Here is a 20,078-nt window from a genome sequence, read left to right as displayed (position 1 = left end):
ACACTCAGTGAGTGCTTAGACTGATGGAAGAATTGCATATAGCTTCACAATCTTCAGAATAAGCTTTTATTTTAAACTAGTATTTCATTGATATTATTTTAGTAGTGGCACCATTTCTTAAGCCTATAGGAATGTAAATATATAGAAATAGGGAATAACTCATCCTCAGATTCCAAGTGTTTTGTACCTTAGAAATTTATTTGTGAGTGGGTTGTTGGGAATTTAGGAACCATCTTCCCTGGGAAATGATTTAACAAATGATTGCTTGATTTTATTATAGTCTAAGATTATATTTTATTCACACTATAGAAAAACCATTGCCACCCTGAAAACTATTAGAAAATCAGTTATTGCAAAGATTCGGACATGACTTAGCAACTGAAAACAACAACAAAAAGTGATGAAACTAAATCTAGAAACAATTCAGGGTTGAATAAGACATTTTTATTTTTCCTAAATGTTAATACATGAAGAAAAGCAATATGTTTATAAATAGCATTTCTATGTACTTTTCAGAGCTTCTAAGATTAACTGCACTGTTTATGAGCCCTAATCTTACATTAATATCAGTGACTTTTCTTTTCCTTGTTACAGAAATATTTCTAGCTGATTCTTTTATACTTATCAGCCATTTCTAAGATCTAGCCCAGTATCTGGCACATAAGTAGGTAGCTAATAAATATTTACCACATGGAGACTGAACTCTTTCTTTGGTTTACAAAAATGGAACTGAGTAGTTTTTCCAATGTACCCCAAAAAGGAAAGGGGTTTAGGGGCACACAGTTTTTATTATGAGAAAGAGATGGCCTGTCAAGAATTGAATTTTAAGAAGCAAGCAAAGCAATAGTAGTACAGAATAGGCCTAACTGTTAAAAGAAGAAGAAAAGACCATGGTATAACTTAGTGACAACCCTGAATGAGTAGGGATGGTGATAAGGGGGGCAATTTACAAGCTTGGTATCTTGAATACATGGGACATTCTGAAGTAAGGTGTCAACTTCAGACTTATTACTTATTACATACATATTACATATCACTCTTACTTCAACTCAACAAATAATGGCATAATAACAATAATGATGTGCTTTGTAATTTATTATATCTGGGAAGGCAATTCTAAGTTATGATTTTGCAGTAGGGAGAGGCCTATTTGGGATATAACAAATACAGGAGAACTTTTATGTGTACTTTTTTATTTTAAAATTTACATTTATTCAAATGTACCCATTTTAAGAGAATGTTTCACTGAATGTTGAGAAATATATATACTCCTGTAATCTCCATCCCACTGATTTAAAAAAAAAAATATTTATGTACCTATTTTTGGCTGCATCCGGGTCTTACTTGCTATGCATGGGATCTTCTCTATGGCAAGCGGGATCTTTCAGTTTGCTCAGGTTTAGTTGCCCCGAGACATGTGACATCTTAGTTTCCTGACCAAGGATCAAAAGCCCATGTCCCCTGCCTTTGAAGGCATGTTCTAAACCACCGGACTGCCGGGAAAGTCCCCATCCCATTGATTTTTAAAAATGAAACTTATTGGCCCAATTAGTTTCCCCCATAGATGTACTTTTTCACTGCATTATTTCTATCTGTGAGTCGTATATGGAATAAAAGATAAAAGAATGGGAATTTCTGAACTTTCCTGAAATTTTCTTTAATGTGGTTGTTTTCTTTTTTTTTTAGTTGAGAGAAGGTAACTGTGACTTAAGTTTAAATTAGCGAGCTCTATGGAAGACTTTTGGAAATGTTCCCCTCTTATCGCTGATTATAAAAGAAACCTATATGAAAGGGAAAAAAAGGCTCATTAAAAAAAATTATTTTTAATGGAGGATAATCACTTTACAGTGCTATGTTGGGTTCTGCTGCACAACAGATTGAATCAGCTGTATACTTATATATCTATCTACCCGCTCCCTCTTGCGCGTCCCTCCCACACAGCGCCCCGCCCCCCCCAACACCCCGCGGGTCGTCACAGAGCGCCAGGCTGAACTCCTGCGCTGTGCAGCAGCCTCCCACTAGCTGTCTGGTTTATACAAGGTGGTGTGTATACCTCAGTGCTGCTCTCTCAGTTCGCCCCACCCTCTCCTTCCCCTGCCATGTCCACAAGCCCATTCTCTACGTCTGTGTCTCTATTCCTGCCCTGCAAATAGGTTCATCAGTACCGTTTTTCTTGATTCCATTTATATGCATTGATATGTGATCTTCATTTTTCTGACTTATTTCACCCTGTATAACAGACTCTGGGTTCATCCACCTCACTACAACTGAATCAATTTCGTTCCTTTTTACGTCTGAGTAGTATTCCATTGTATATAGGTACCACAGCTTCTTTTTTCATTCATCAGTTGATGGACAGAAGATACGGTTTTACCCATGGAAATCCTGAGACTTTTCTTGTCTTCAGAGAGAAATTTCCCACTCCCTTAAGATTTTGTGGAAAACCTTTGAAGTTAGAACTATTATTGAACAGTACAGTTGGAGATTAGACATAAAGGCCTAGAAATTCTCATTAGCTATTTCAGTTCAGTTCAGTTCAGTCGTGTCCGACTCTTTGTGACCCCATGGACTGTGGCACGGCAGGCTTCCCTGTCCATCACCAACTCCCAAAGCTTGCTCAAACTCATGTCCATTGAGTCTGTGATGCCATCCAACCATCTCATCCTCTGCCGGCCCCTTCTCTTCCTGCCTTCAATCTTTCCCAGCATCAGGGTCTTTTCTAATGAGTCAGTTCCTCACATCAGGTGGCCAAAGTATTGGCACTTCTGTTTCATCATCAGTCCTTCCAAAGAAATCCCAGGGCTGATCTCCTTCAGAATGGACTGGTTGGATCTCCTTGCAGTCCAAGGGACTCTCAAGAGTCTTCTCCAACACCACAGTTCAAAAGCATTAATTGTTTGGTGCTCAGCTTTCTTTAATGGTCCAACTGTCACATCCATACATGACTACTGGAAAAACTATAGCTTTGACTAGACAGGCATTAGCCATTTATTCCCTTTTAAAATACTTTAAAGGATACCATAGGGCATTTAAGGCCCCAAATGACCTCTTCTCCTAGCTTCTCCTTCCCCCTTCAAATGCACTCCTCTCCACTTACATCATAAACATGTTTAGATGAGTCATTGGAGTGACTGACATTGTAGAGGCGCACACACGTAAATTAGGAATATGAAATATTTCACTGTGTCTTAGGAAAAGGAATGCTGCCAAAATCTACTAAAAGTCTACAGGGCCTGAGTTGCCTGGGAGCAGAGCTGAATAATTTTTTTTGGCTTTCTCTCCAGGATCTAAGCCAAGTACAACTCTTTAATGAAATTTCATAGCCAGAGTAACAGAAATCATTTGTTTGACTAACGCTTTGAAAAGACATGATGATCAAATATTCCACAGTTTGAACTTTAAAAAACGGTGATTTAGTCATTAAAATTTTCATTTATGAGAAGGTGTTTCCATTGTAAATGCATTTGCATGATCTATTAAAGTTTGAAGAAAAGAAGAGAAAATGTTAAGGAAGAAGAAAATTAAATATTCATAATCCAGCTACCCAGAGGCTATCATTGTTAACTTTTTAAAATTATTTCTTTCTGCATAAGTTTTGTGTATTTGTGGGTTTGCTTGCTTTTATGTAGTTGTCGTTATACTCTATATTATGGGATGGTTCTTTTAGCAGCCTGTACATTTTATTTCACATTCCTTGTAAACATTTTCATAGCCATATACTGTATTCCATCAAATCTAAGAAGTCATTGGTTTTAAGGCATACACTTTATGTATCACTAAGAAAGAAAACAAACAAATGAACAAAAATACCCTGCCAGTTAGTATAAGGTTCCATAAATTATTAAGACACATGCACATTTTAGAGATGTTGAAATGTGAAAAAAAAAAGAGTTGTCAAGATAACCATTATTAGTTTATTTTCTCAGGACAAACTGATAGAATTACTGCATCAGAGGTTTTGATATTTAAAGGCTCTAGATCCATGTTGCCCAATCCCACCAATAAGAAAAGAGAGAGCCTGTTGCATTTCACCTTCCATAGCTAGAATTTTCTCAGACCAACAAAGACACTAAGTTACATCATGAGCAAAATAGTCCTTCATTTTTAACTTTGCGTGTTCCCATGATAGAAAATAAACATTCACTATGTGTTTAACTATATTTCCTCCTTTGTGGCTTTCTAATATGTATACATTATTTCTTCATGGTTTTCTTATTTGTTTTAGATCTCCTTTTATAATGATTTTAGCCCTCTGTCTTTCGTATTCATGTCGCAGAATTCTCTTATTTGTTGTTTGCCTGTAATGTTATTATTATATCCATAAAAATTAAAAAAGTTTTAATTAAATTTGTAGCATATTTATATTAACTGATTTGTCAGTCTTTTTTTTTTTTTGAGATTTACTTTATCACTTGTAAAATTAGAGAAATTATTTTATATCCAGAAGTTTAAAAGTCACTTACAGTCACTTCTGTATCTGGCCTGTTTTGTTCCATTGGTCTGTTTTCCTTGTCTTACTGTTTTACTTATAGCACTTTATAACACTTTTAATTTCATTCCCCTGTAAGAAATCTTCCATTTTAAAATTTGTTATCCTGTTCTTTTCTATTCTTGACTGAATTCATTTACTAAAAACTTTCCTGGATTTGTGACTGGAATTGTATCAAATTATGGACTTTAGGAGTAATTGACATTTTAATGATATTTAAATATTTAATATTTGATTTTTCTGTTCAAAAACAAAATGGGTTTTTCTGTTCAGTTCCTTGCTTAGTTATATGGATTTTTTTCCCTGACATATCTGTTTATTGTTTCAGGAAAGAAGAAATATGCTCATTATAGGTAATACAGAAAAACATCAAGATAACAAATCTCATTCGGATAATAGGAATTAACATTAATTGAGCCACATTCCGGGAATGATTCTGTGGTTGTATACAGTTAAAAAGGTGGCTTGCTGAAGGATTGAATAGATAAATAGACATACTTTGTACATGTTTAAGTACATCTTTCATTTGTTAGTTTTCTGCCTCAGGAATAGTAACTATCCTTATGTTGGATTATTGCTGTCAATTTTCCATAGTGATAGATTCTTTACTTTTAACTTTTTATTTTGAGATAGCTATAGATAAGAAACAATACCAAGAGATCCTGTGTACCTTTCATCTAGTTTCACCCATAATGACATCTTGCATGCTAATTAGCAGTTAGTGACAGTGAAGTAAAAGTCGCTCAGTCGTGTCCGACTCTGCCACTGCATGGACTGTAGTCCGTCAGGCTCCTCTGTTCATGGAATTCTCCAGGCCAGAATACTGGAGTAGGTTGCCATTCCCTTCTCCAGGGGATCTTCCCAACCCAGGGATCAAACCCAGGTCTCCCACACTGCAGGCAGATCCTTTACCATCTGAGCCACCAGGGAAGCCCAACTAGCAGGTAGTGAATTAATTTAATGGATAATGATCAGGACTCTTTTTTTTTAATGATGTAGGATAGAACAGATAGAATGGAATCTATCCAGAGTTCAGGTATTGTTTCATGAGACAATTATACGACCATTTATACACTCCTTTGCTCTGGGTCACAATATAAAGTGCATTTTTTACTATATGTCACTATTTTAAAAGGTGAAGGAGTTTCCTGGTGGTCCAGTGGCCAAAATTCCTTGCTCCCAAGACAGGGGCCCGGGTTCGATCCCTGGTCGGTCAACTAGATCTCACATGCCACAACTAAACATCCCCCAGGCCACATCTAAGACATGGAGCAGCCAAGTAAATAAATAAAAATTAAAAAAAAAATTGAAAACAATTAGAACTCAGAGAGTGAGTGAAATTCGCTCAGTTGTGTCCGACTCTTTGCAACCCCATAGTCCAGGGAATTCTGTAGGCCAGAATACTGGAGTGGGTAGCTGTTCCCTTCTCCGGGGGATCTTCCCAACCAAGGGATGGAACCCAGATCTCCCACATTGCAGACAGGTTCTTTACCAACTGAGCCACCAGGGAAGCCCACATTGTGGTATAAGTGCATGCTAAGTCGCTTCAGTTGTGTCCAGCTCTTGGTGACCCTATGCACTGCCAGGCTCCTCTGTCCATGGGATTCTCCAGGCAAGAATACTAGAGTGGGTTGCCATGCCCTTCTCAAGGGGATCTTCCTGACCCAGGGATCAAACCTGCATCTCTTGCATCTCCTACATTGGGAGACAGGTTTTTGTTTTTGTTTTTGTTTTTGTTTTACCACTAGCACCACCTGGGAAGCCAATGGGGTGCTCTATAGCATGTAAGATAAATGTGAGATTTGTATCAATACACAAATCTCATAAACATAATGTTGGTGGGGGGAAAGAAACTGACTTGTAGTACCATTTCTGTAATGCTTTAAAGCACACACAACAATATCACATATTATCTGTAATATTAGTAAAAGTGTGAAAGTATGTATAGCTAGGGTACATGATAAATAGATACAGTATGAGCCAGAGGTGCATGGGATCAGAGAACTGAAGCTGCCAAGGTGGTAGCTTGGGTTGTTTTGATTTTTGAGCTGGGTGGTAAATACACAGGAACTTGTTACATTGTTCTCTATTTCTTCTTCTAGATGCCACAAATGTTTTATTTAAACTAAATTAAAACACCTAGGGGGGAAAGCCGAGTTGAAGGGTATTTTGATTAGCTTGGTGGTGTCACAAGCCGTTTGTGAGCCAATTGCTAGAGCCAGGGCAGTGGAAGAGATACTTCGCCTGCCTGGATCATGTCCTCACCCTCTTGCTAGAGTAGGTGGGGTGGTGTGTGTGAGGTGGGGTGGGAAGGAGAGCAGAAAGGTCTATCACCAGAAAAAAACAGGCACCCAAAGTACCAGAGATTTTCTTTTCCTGTTTTGATTCGGTTATTTCTAATTTTATTGTTATTTCCATTCTTCTTTTTCTTTGAGATTTTTGAGGCAATTTCCTTTTTGACGTGAATGAATTGTAGACTCTCACCCTCCCACCTCAAGGCTCCCTTTCAAGAACTATTTCTGGTTTTGTTGAGCTTTTGTGGGTTTGACTCCATCTCAACTTTTGGTAAAAATTTTATGAACTGTACACAGTCTATCTGCACATAAATATGTTGGCCAGAGATTTAATTATGAGGTTATAGACTTTCCTTTCAGAACTCTAGATTTCTCCATGGCTTCATGACATGTAGTTTTATGAAAGTCCAAAGACAACTTAATTTTGATCCTTTTTGTTGTTACAGTCATTCTGCAGGAATGAGCTTTCAGAGAAAAGTGTTGGTTTCTTCTGGAAGCCGCACTGAGTTTTGTTGATGTTGTTCAGTTGCTCAGTCATGTCCGACTGTTTGCGACCCCATGGCCTGCAGCACGCTGTGAGTTTGGAGCCTCATTATTAGTCTCAGCTAGAAAAATCCTTTCAATGATTGCATTTAGATCTCTTTTCTACTTAAGCTGTTTTATCTTTGTTGCTTCTACTCCATGTTTTAGTTCCTTTTGCGCTTGTTGGCTTCCTCCACCTCTTTTCATTGTCGTAATATGTGTTTTTATAGGATATAACACTGTATCTTCTCCATATTTCTATAATACTGGGTTGGCCAAAATGTTCATTCAGGTTTTTCCAATGCAGGATATACTACACACACACACACACACACACACATACACACACACGAGTATCTTATCTCCATCATTTTAGTTTGAGCTTTTCTGGTGTTTTGGCAAAATCCTTCTGTGTGGCTGTGTCTCCCACTACATCGAGCACTCTCTGAGGCTTATTAACTTTTGTATTTAGTAGTGCAAGGCCTCGAACCTTATAGAAACTCAGTAAATATTTTTTGACTGAATAAATATGGACTAATTGTGTACCTTTCAGTTGTCCTCAGTCAATGCTCTATGGGGTCACTTCTGCCCTGTGCAGATCTGGATTGCCATGCTACGTCTGGGGGTGTTTCTGTATGTGTGTGTGTATATTATGTGTTCATCTTTTATCTTGACCAGTTCTCCTCTCTGTCTTAAGTCCTTTCATTTCCTACCTCCCCACCCTCAGTTATCTCTGTTCTGTCTCCTAAAGAGAATTAATTCTGGAAGTTACCTTTCCTGTTGAAGTCCGCAGGACACTTATCCCCTTTTCTTGTACTACTGTAAAAAAAAAAAAAATAGCACCTGTGTTATTTGTTGTTTATTCTGTTTACTTACTTTGTAAATGGGAAAAGTGGAACAGGGCCCATGTCGGTCATCTGGTATTTGTGTTGCTGCGTGGCTCACTGTCACCACTAACCTGGAGGGCAAGTTGATTTTCAGTGCCCCGGGGGCATTCGTCTGGGCAGTGTCGGTCTCTTGGACCTAACATGGCATCTTCTCTTGTTCCTGCTTCTTGTGTTGCTGAAATATAATGCATGTTCTAGAAACTCTGAGGTAGAATTTATGGAAAAATTACTAGTACCATATTATCCCAAGGAGGCATCATTTTCAGAACTCCCCCTTACACCCTTTATCTTTGGCCTTGATAGATACTAAGAATTAGAATGGGTGTGGGCCAGTGATGAATAAGCGAGAGCTCACCGTATTTGGCCTATCTAATTTGAAAATATGATGCTCCATCTTTCTTTATGAATCAACCTTACAATATAAAGGTTCCTCAAAAAATTAAAAATAGACTGACCATATGGTATGGGTACTTACCTGAAGAAAATGAAAACACCAATTCATAAAGAACTATGCACCCCCATCTTTATTGCAACGTAATTTACAATAGCCAAGATAATGGAGACAAGCTCAGTGCCCATCTATGGATGAATGGATAAAGAAGTGCTCTGTGTGTGTGAGGTGTGTGTGTGTATAGAACAGTATTATTCAGCCATAAAAGAATGAAATCTGGCCATATGTGACAACGAGGGTGGAACTTTGAGGGTATTATGCTAAGTGAAGTAAATCAGAAAAAGACAAACACCATATGCTCTCACTTATATGTGGAATCTAAAAGACTAGGAAACAGAAGCCAAGCTTATAGATACACAGAATGGATTGGTGGTTGCCAGAGGCAGAGGGCGGGGTGTGGATGAAATGGGTGAGGGGGTCAAAAGGTACCGACTTTCAGTCATAAACTAAGTCATGGGGATGCATTAAAAAATAAAATAAGGTAACTTGCTTGGTACTAACAGATAGAATGTATGTGGGCTTTCTCAGAGCCTTTGGCAACATTTGTCCTGATATCTTCGTGAGTGAGATAGAAAAAATATGAGTTAAACATTATGACAAGGTGAATTTGCAGTTAGTTTAAAAAAACACTTATTAAAAACTTAAATGACACGTAGACAAGCGTGATAACTTCTGAATCATAGTGGATCAGTTACCAAGTCAGAACTAGATCAGGATTTAAATACCTCATGTTTGTTTAGCAGATACGTTGAATGCCAGCATTATAACTCTTGATCACAAACAACAAGTACTGAAGAAAATTTTTGGAAGGATCTCAGGTAACTCAGAGATTGGACAGAAATCCTAGGGAAGCAGATTTGGGGAGTAGGAATCCAGGGGATGTAGTGTTTAGAACCGTAACCAAGGTTATGCTGGGTGCATAACTTGTTAGAGTATTGCTATCAGTTGCTGTTATATATTTGTGTGTAATATTCTTCACTGATTAATTGCATTATTGTTAATAAGAAAAATATGAGGAAAAATGGAGTTAACCCAGAAGTCTTTCTATAGAGGTATTGGTAAAATAAAATTTAATAAGAAATTACAAAATACTCCTAGTAATTATATGTCTGTATAATGGATGTTGTTGTTGTTGTTCAGTCACTCAGTTGCGTCTGACTCTTTGTGACCTGTGGACTGCAGACGCCAGGCTTTCCTGTCCTTCGCTATCTCCTGAGTTTGCTCAAATTCATGTCCTTCGAGTTGGTGATGCCATCCAACCATCTCATCCTCTGCCGGCCCCTTCTCCTCCTTCCCTCAATCTTGCCTAGCATCAGGGTCTTTTCCAGGGGGTTGGCTCTTCACATCAGATGGCCAAAGTATTGGAGCTTCAGTTTCAGCATCTGTCTTTCCAATGAATATTCAAGGCTGATTTCCTGTAGGATTGACTGGTTTGATTTCCTTGCAGTCCAAGGACTCTCAAGAGTCTTCTCCAAAAGCATCAATTCTTCGGTGCTCAGCCTTCTTTATGGTCCAGCCCTCACATCCATACATGACTACTGGAAAACCATAGCTTTGTCCAGACAGACCTTTGTCAGCAATGTGGTATCTCTGCTTTTTAATATACCGTCTAGATTTGTCATAGCTTTTCTTCCAAGGAGCAAGCATCTTTTAATTTCATGGGTGCAGTCACCATCTGCAGTGATTTTGGAGCCCAAGAAAATAGTGTCTGTCACTGTTTCCATTGCTTCCCCATCTATTTGCCATGAGATGATAGGCCCAGATGCCACGGTCTTAGTTTTTTGAATGTTGAGTTTTAAGCCAACGTATTCACTCTCCTCTTTCACCAAGAGGTTGTTTAGTTTCTCTTTGCTTTCTTCCATTAGGGAAAGCCTAAAAAAAATACTATAGCCTGAAAAATACTGTTTTTAGTATTATTATATTTTGGTTTTAAAAATACATTTTTATATAGAGAGAGAAAAATTAAGGAGGAATATGTATAAAAGCTGATAATAGCTGTTACCTCTGTATCACTGGTTAATGGGAGCTTTTGATTAATTACATCATATTTCTGTAATGTTTGACATATTTTTACTAATTAATGTAAAGCAAATGAATATGTTTCTCCTAACTGGAGCCTTTAATTTAGATCTTTTTCCCTAGCATATTTTTAGTATAAATAGGGTGATAATAGCTATATTTAGCTTTTTCTGCTCTATGCAAATAGATATTCTCAAAAAGAAGAACTGATTTTTCTTTTCCCCTCCTCCTCACCTCCCCACTCCCACCCATCATGGTAATCCTCATTTCATCAGTGAGTATGGCCAGCTGAATATTTGAAGAGTAAAAAAAAAAAAAGGATTCTAAATAATTTTACATTGTAATTTTGTTATTGCTATGGAGTGGAATGTTTTAAAACATTGCTTTACTAGAGCTTGTGGATCCTAGTCTGACTTTTGTTTTACATGTTCTATTTTATCATCATTAATATCACCATCTTCCTCACTCTCTTTAGTCAAAATATCTAGTTTTAAGTATCAGCTTATTCTCTAAGAATACTCCTTTTCCTATTCTTGTATAAATCTTTAATTTCTTTTATAAGAAAGATATTAAACTCTGAGTAAAAACTTTTAGGTAAACCTTTAAAAATATCTTTCTTGAAATATTTTACACTAACTTAAATTTGGCATGAAACTTAAAACTTGTTTTAGTTTGATCGATTTTAATGTTCCATATTACTGAATTGGTTGTTGAAAACATGACATTTTGGTATAACAATTTAATCATGTTAAGAATTAAAATAATAATTTTTGTTTGTTTACTTGTTTTCAGCATTCTATATTACATGAAGAGATTTCTATAAATGAAAATATGCCTCTGTTTAGTAAATCACACAAAAATCCAGCAGAAATCGTGAAAATTCTGAGAGACAACTTGGCCATTTTGGAAAAACAAGACAAAAAGACAGATAAGGTATGAGCTAAAACAATAATGTTATTATTAAAATACATGAATAGACCTAAAGCCAATGTAAAAGCTTAATGAAGAATCCTAAACATGGTCTGCGATGCACTCTCAAGGTCTTTGTGAAGACATTTAAATTGGTTTCAGGTCTTAATGCCATTGATAATTATTGAATCTATTGTCTTGAACTCTTCTTTCATTTTCTAAAGCCTCAGATCAATCTTGGATCCTCTAGACTTGAGGAGTAACGGAATATCACTCAGTCATAAAAAGGAAAGGACATCTTGCCATTTGCAACAACTTGGGTAGACCTAGAGGTTCACTATGCTAAGTTAAATAAGTCAGAGAAAGACAAACACTGTGCAATTTCACTTACATGTGGAATCTAAAAAACAAAACAATATTAAGGAGAAACAGTTATTGTCAGAGGGGAGGTAGGGTTTGGGTTGGGGGAAGGAATTGGTGAGGGAGATTAAGAGGTACAGACTTCCAGTTGCATGGGTATGAAAGAGTGTGGAGAATATAGTCAATAACTAAGTAGTGTCTTTGTATGGCCACAGATCATAACTAGACTTATACATTTTAGAAATGTATAGAAATGTCGAGTCACTATGTTGTGTAACAGAAACTGACATAGTGTTACTGGTCAATTATACTTCAAAAACATATGAACAAACAAACTCAGAAAAAGAGATCAGATTTGTGGTTACCAGAGGCAGGGGTGTTGGGAAGAAGGAATTGGATGTAGGCAATCTTCTGGTTGAAAGGTAAAGAAAGTACTAGAAATATAAGGTGCAGCATGATAAATGTGATCATCACTTCTGTATGTTATATATGGAAGTGGTTAAGAGAATCCTGAGTTCTCATCACAAGGAAAAAAAGTTTTTTCTCTTCTGTTTCTTTAATTTTGTATCTGTATGCAGTGATGGATAAACTTATTGTGATAATCATTTCATGATGTGTGTAAGTCAAATCATTATGCTGTACACCTGAAACTTATACAGGACTATATGTCAATTATATTTCAATAAAACTAGAAGGAAAAAATTTAGAATAAAAAAAAACATCTGGGGCTTTACAGTTAAACATCTAACGGGTTATACTATTAATACTTATACTGTGTATAATGTTATACATGAAGGGTAAAAAGTTTGTGTTTAAAGATCATCTGACAGTTTCTACTATGATGTTGCCTTTTTTCTCTTTTTGGCCACACCACAGCACCATGTGGGATCTTAGTTCCCCAACCAGGGACTGAACCTTGTACTGGAAGCATGGAGTGGTAACCACTGGACTGCCAGGAATACCCAGTGCAGCCTCCTTTTAACATTGTTTTAAAGTCCTACCCAGCAGCACTTCCTCGGAGAAAGTTCTTTTTAGTATCTTAGATATTCCCTCAAAGGGGCATTGAATCCGACATATTCAGTACAATACCTTTAAAGTGACTGGGGCTTCCCTGGGGTCTCATCGGTAAAGAATCCGCCTGCAATGCAGGAGATGCAGGAAATGTGGTTTAATCTCTGGGTGGGGAAGATCCTCTGGAGGAGGAAATGGCAACCAACTCCAGCATTCTTGCCTGGAAAATCCCCATGGACAGAGGAGCCCGGCAGGCTGCAATCTATGGGGTCGCAAAGAGTCGGACACGACTGATCACACCTGCACCCCTGCACTGCACTCCATGCATGCTCTAAAACCCTGCGGTTCCCTCCTAGTGTAAACTCTAGAGATGTTCTTGCACACGTGCACCAGGATGCGCTGTCAGGATTGTTCATAGCATTGTTGTGCACAGTAACCCATCAGTGGAAACACCTCGGTGTCCGTCAACAGTGGAACTGAGAGGTTGCTTGTCAGTCCAGCTATCACTAGAACACTATAGAGCAGAGCATTTAAAGAAGTGCCGCGACGTACAGCGGAAAGAGCGAGCCTTACAAATGCAGTGCTGAGCAAAAGAAGCAAGTCCTAAGAGGGCGCAGGTGCCATTCCAAGTCAGCAGGACTAAGCTGTGTTGTTTTGGGAAACAAACATAGATTTTAAAATAACCTGTAGAGAAAAATAAATCAGTGATTATCATCAAAGACATAAAAGGATTCACTTCTAGACTGAAAAGAAGGCATTCAAAGTGGCTCCTGGGATGCTAAAAATGTTCTCTTTTTTGACCTCTGTTTTGGCCACACAAGTGTTTGCTTTATAATTATGCTAAACTCTATATATGTTTAAAGTAATCTTCTATAGGTATATATCACAATTTAAGAAAACTTCTTACCTTTAATAAATTAAGGATTTCTTCAGTCATATCATGAAATGTATCTGGAAATTAATTTTTTAATTAACAAATACTATGAGTTAGTTTTTTATTATTTTGCTGTATTCTATTTCCTTCTTTACTTATAATGATTAAAGTACAATACTTGAAAGTACTAAAACTATACCTACTTTAAAATATTCAGCAAAGTGTTAACTAATTTGCCTGTTTGTTTCCCTTACCTATTTTTAAAAATTTTTACTATAATTTCTTAGTATAATTAAGATACTATACAATCTACCATTTTAAAGTGTGCGATTCAGTGGTTATTAGTTTATTCAGAAGGTTGTGTACCCATCACCACTGTCTAATTTCAGAATATTTTCAGCACCTCATTCTCCCCTCCCCAGGCGCTACTCACTGATATACTTTCTTCCTCTATAGGTTCTCCTGTTATTCTTTTGATTAATTAGTTTGGCTGCACTGAATCTTAGTTGCATCACATGGAGTTTTTAGTTGTGGCAAGTGAACTCTTGGTTTCAGCATGTCGAGGGCCCCCTGCATTGGGAGGGTGGAGTCCTAGCCACTGGACCACCAGGGAAGTCCCTCTCCTATTTTTCTTTAGAATGTAGTGAGATTTTTTGCTCTTTTTTTTCAAGTTTCATAGATAACAAAAAGATAATGGTTATGTGTGAGGGATCAGTGGATTGACAAAGGTTATGGGTTTTGATAATATATGATTTTGTACCTATTTCATTTAAGAAATCAGAATCATAGGGATTTGTTGAAAATCATTAACAAATGCTTTAAATAAGACTACTTGCTACTGATAAGTCTTCAACATGAATTGAATTGAATTGAATTTCCAAGAGTTAAATTTATAATTAATTACTAGCAAAGTTCACTATGAATATGATTTAAAGAAAGATCATTTCAATTATATTAACCAAGTAGAAATACTAAAGATCTCTCTTTTATAAATTAATTTCAGTAATATTAACAGCAAAAACAAAAACAGTGCCTACTACATGGCTTTTGTTTGTTTGTAACTGTATTGAGTTCTTTAATCATAAATAAGCAGAAAATAGGTAACTAGTGGGAAGCTGCTATATAGCACATGGGGGCTCAGCTGAGTGCTCTGTGATGACCTGGAGGGGGTGGGGGTATGGGGTTGGTGGGGTGTTGGCGGGTGGAAGGGAGGTTTAGGAGGGAGGGGATATATAGCTGATTCATGGTGTTGTACCGAAGAAGCTCACGCAACACTGTAAAACAGTTATTCAATTAATAAAAATAATAATTATACAGAATTTTAAAAGTAAATAAATAAGCAGGGCTCAAGAAGTGGTTTTTGTTTGTTTGTAGCCTGAAATTTTTTTTTTCACTCTTAACTGTTAGCGTATATTTTGGTCCCTAGGCTTCAGAAGAAGTGTCAAAATCACTGCAAGCAATGAAAGAAATTCTGTGTGGGACAAGTGACAAGGAGCCGCCAGTGGAAGCCGTGGCCCAGCTCTCACAGGAGCTCTACAACACCGGGCTGCTGGCGACACTCATAGCCGACCTGCAGCTGATAGACTTTGAGGTACACTATCTGCCAAAGGCTGACACTTGTGCTCTTCAGTTTTTATACACATGACTACCAGTATCTGACTGTCATTTTTTCTTACTGTTGTTGTTGTTCAGTCGCTAAGTTGTGTCTGACTCTTTACGACCCCATGGACTACAGCATGCCAGGCCTCCCTGGCCCTCACTTCCTGCTGGAGTTTGCCCAAGTTCACGTCCGCAGCGTTGGTGATGCTATCCAACCATCCCATCCTGCTGCCTTCTTTTCCTTTTGCCTTCAGTCTTTCAGGGTCCTTTCTAATGAGTCAGCTGTTTGCATCACATGGCCAAATTAATACTATTTATATACTATTTAAAATCCCATTTTCCCCACTAAAACTTCTAAAATCACCTTAATCTTTAATAAAAAAAAATCAAAAGGTATACCATAGTTAAGTTTTATGCAGCCAAGTTGTGAAGTTAATGGTCAATAATAATAAAAGATAACTTGTTGAGTGCTTACTGAACGTTGTACAGTTTTTAAGCACTCTTCTAGTTTAATTCTTTTCTTTTTAAGTTTTAAAAAATATTTATTTATTTGGCTTGCCAGGTTTAATTGGGGCATGTGGGATCTAACCCTGACCAGGGATTGAACCCAGACCCCCTGCACTGGGAACATGGAGTCTTAGCCACTGACCACCAGGGAAGTCCCTCATTTTATTCTTAAAGCAACCTGTATGTGATCAGTACTATACTATTGGCCTTGATTTATAGATGAAGACCCTAAAGTTTAAAGGTATTAATTTCCCCACAGTCACTCGGTCACTAAGAGCCTAAGCTGAGGTTCAAATGTAGTATCTCCCAGGCCTGTTTCTTTAATTAAAACATTTATACCAATGATTTAAGAATTTTGTTAAATGCTACTAATATAGGATATTTCTCTCATTTTTTGAAAGCAGTTATACCTAATTACTGAAATAATATGTAAAATAATAATCTAGAAACCTAAGGGGTGAATGTGTGTCAGCATTTTATTATCTATGATATATCTAACTTAGAACAGTGGTTTCTCAATGAAATGTGTGGTTGTAAGACCCATTTCACGATGGAAATCTTGGTTTTGATTTGATTGTTGTTTTGCTACTACTGTCAGGCTTCAGATAATGTCAGGTAAGCACTTGGATCTCCATTAATTCTCAGAGATAGAAGAGAATGGAGATTTCTGAAGTAAATTGCTTTAGTTTTGTCACTGAGGAAGTGAAAGGAGACTCATTACAGTGATGGACCAAGATAAGGTCGGGGCTCTGGGGATGTGTGGAAATACTAGCTCACAGTTCTCTGGATGGCTTAGGTGGAAGAAGATTTTGGCCAACTAGAGCTGAGGGGGAGGAATGCAGGGCAAGACTGCTCTGTGTGCTTGACTAGAAACAAGACTGACAGAGGGCCCCACAGGGCCCAGATTTCAGCTCAGCCTTCCTTTTGGAAACCTCTGTCTTGTCTATGGCCATACCACTCTGAGCACGCCCAATCTTGTCTGATCTCTGAAGCTAAGCAGCGTTGGGCCTGGTTAATACTTGGATGGGAGAAACATGTGTCTTTTTCTTCCTTCCCTCCCTTATCTGTTTCTCTAACTTTGACATTTTCTGCTCAATTATCTCCTTTCTTACTTTTCCCTCTTGCTTGGCTTGTCATTCTCCCTCCCCATCTTACTCCCTATTTCCCTTTAAAAAATATTTTTATTTCGTTATTTATTTTGGCTGCACCGGGTCTTAGCTGCAGTGTGTGGGATCTAGTTCCCTGACCAGGGATCAAACAAGGGGCCTGTGCATTGAGAGTGTGGATTTTAGCCACTAGACCGCCTAGGAAGCCCCTCCCCATTTCCTTTTTTAAATCAGACTTGATGGAATTAAACTGTAGTTTTATCATTGTGTTTATATACTTTCATGTTTCCTTAATTTAGTTTAAAATGAGGTATTATGGGCATTTGTAGGAGCTGTGCATAGTGGGAAAACCCTTGACTTAGATTTAGACTTGTTTATGGAGTCCCTGCTCTGCCATTTTGTAGTTAGCAACATAACCTCTTTGGGACTAAACTTTACCATCTATAAAATAGGAATAATATGAACTTACAGCATTGTTTTTAAATATTAAATTAAGTAAAATATACATACATATATGTGTTATGGAAGAACACTAAATACATATGCAAATATATAGATGCCAAATAGTATATTCTCATCTTCTCTCCTTCTCAAACTTAAGTTAAATATAATCTGGTTTATTTTTGTTATAACACTTGATGTCTGTTTCTTTGTTTATTATTTTAGTTTTAAACTTGGTTGGTGAGTGACCGTAAATGGGAAACTCCCCTGCTCTTAGAATATGGTGTTAGATTTCTATAAATCTATTGTTTTGTGTGTTTCCCTGAAAGCAGCAGTGTATTAAGCTATTATCATCATTAATTTAGCTTGAGTTAGTTTATGAGATTAACCTAATCTGCAGTGGGATGCTGGAAGGACTATGACCAAGGTTGGCTATGTTTTGAAGACTGAGTCAAGGGTGAAATATTGTTGGGTCCGGTGACCTTGTGAGGCCTTGAGCAACCACAGAATAGCATAGGCTCAAAGCGCTCGCCAAGAATTGAGGAGATGGGAGTAGACCAAAGAAAAACTTCGTATGTTTCACATCTTTGTGCTGCATTGACTTAGGTAACAAAAGAGGAACAGTAAGAAAGTTTACTTTAAAATTATTTGGGAATTAAGTCATTAAATTGCCTAAAAATGGACTTCTACATTATCAAGTAGAGTAAAATTTTACTCCCTAAAATCCTTGGAGAAAAATACTTATCTTTCTGAATATTTGAATTTTCCATGTAGCTGAAGATTAAGTTAACTCTTCAAATGGAGAGAGATAAGTAGATAAGTAGTACTTTTGTGGCTTACTTTACATTTTCTTTATAAAATGCATTGTAGACCTGCCTGTCCTCCAAAATGATGTACTAGATGTAATAATTTTCCCTGGTGACTCAATACTATCATTACGAAGGCTTGCTGTCATGATAATTGCAGGCAGTTTTTTTTTCCCCCAGCTTTATTGAGGTGTAGTTAACCAGACAGGTCTTGACTTTGTTCATTCAGTTGTCACCTAGAACATAGTTATAAATGAACGTGATATTCAGTAGGTGAGGCTGTCCTCCTCAGTCAAGCCCACAGAAGATAAATACTTATAAATGCTTCTTGGTTGAATGAATGAATGAAAAGCAGTTAAAGTTGAAAACAGTTTAGTTTTAAGCATTCCACTGATTACATACAGTATTTTCAGAAAGAATGCACCATTACGAGCATCATTAGACTACTTGCAGAAATGTACTATCCATTTCTATGGACTAGAAGTGTTAAAGATCAGCCTGCGGACAGCAACTTTTCTTCTCATGCGTAAAGTATCCACATTAAAAAGTGCGTTTTGCATGTTAAGTCACTTCAATCATGTCTGACTCTGTGCGACCCCCATGGACTGTTGCCCTCCAGGCTCCTCTGTCCATGGGATTCTCCAGGCAAGAATACTGGGGTGGGTTGCCATGCCCTTCTCCGGGGAATCTTCCCACCCAGGGATCGAACCTGCATCTCTTTGCTTGTAAAATCTTTGATGTATTTTTATAACAGGAAAGGAAAATTATTTCTTTAGGGATGGGCTGCAGCTTTTGCCAGATAGCCTAGAAAGATGGAGCATTGCTTACAGAGAAAAATAGACCTTTTGTTTAGAAGACACCTACATGGGCTTTTTTATTCACTGTGAAAAGTGAGGTCTCCAGGCAGTGTTGGGAAGGAAAAGACTGAAAGAAAAGAGCTTAGATTCCTTTTGCAGAGTAAAATAGCAGAAATTTGAGAAATGTCCTCTCATTGGCTAACTTTGATAGTAGAAGGAAATAGAAGATAGGAAAAGGGAATGGAGCAAGGGGGATTGAAGGCTCCAGAACCAAGACAGAGGAAGGGGCTTAAGGAAAAAGATGATCAGAAATGCTGAGGAATCTGTAATAATAGTGATGTGTGGGATTCAATTGGACGTTGTTTCTGCAGTGTGCTGTAATTACCCTTTGTTACCCTTAAACCCTTGGTAAAAGAACTATGTACTAATAATATGTTGAATGAAGGAGAAGAGGCAGTTTTCTACACTTGAGATAAACTGTGTATAAAATAGCTGGTTGAGGAAATAACTGGTTGTAGAAGGCAAGACTATGAACAAGGGTTGAGAGGAGGTAGGAGCAGGGATTTGAACTCCAGAGCTGACAGCGGTGATGGTGGCCCAAGGCGTTGGTTTCCGTTGAGTAGCAGAGACTGACCCAGCAATCTGTGTGACAAGCCCACTTCCTTCTTCAGAAACCGGGAGGAGAGTAGTCCAATGGGGTGAGTGAAGAACTGGAAGACCCTGCTGTGATGTGAATAAGGGCTCATTAGAAGACAGACCTTTGGGTTACAATTGTTTAAAAAGAAAACTCACTACTTTATAACCATAAATTTTTCTCTAATCTTTTAAGCCTTAAAGATGCTGACAGAAAAAAAAAAATTACTTCAGCGTATTCTTATGAGTTCCAAAAAAAAAAGAGTTATGGCTGAGATTGCAAGCTGTCTGCTTTATGGGCTCAGGAACAAACTCAGAGCTATGGTGTTTGAGGTTTGGCCAGTATTCAAGACACAGCCTTAGACTCTTTGAT

The 20,078-nt window shown here is 37.6% G+C and overlaps 1 protein-coding gene across 1 annotated transcript in view; it reads left to right on the top strand.

Moving 5' to 3' along the window:
- The first annotated feature begins 11,493 nt into the window (after positions 1-11,493).
- The window catches only part of CAB39L (calcium binding protein 39 like), a 46,188-nt gene continuing 37,603 nt past the window's right edge, over positions 11,494-20,078 (top strand). Inside the window, exons 1-2 of the mRNA XM_052650260.1 lie at positions 11,494-11,595; positions 15,243-15,407. Coding sequence (XP_052506220.1) covers positions 11,494-11,595; positions 15,243-15,407 — 267 coding nt within the window. The remainder of the gene's footprint in view (positions 11,596-15,242; positions 15,408-20,078) is intronic.

The sequence above is a fragment of the Budorcas taxicolor genome, chromosome 12 (genome assembly GCF_023091745.1).
Source record: "Budorcas taxicolor isolate Tak-1 chromosome 12, Takin1.1, whole genome shotgun sequence".
In the NCBI taxonomy this organism is placed as follows: Eukaryota; Metazoa; Chordata; class Mammalia; order Artiodactyla; family Bovidae; genus Budorcas; species Budorcas taxicolor.
This window is presented reverse-complemented; position numbering and strand designations above follow the sequence as displayed.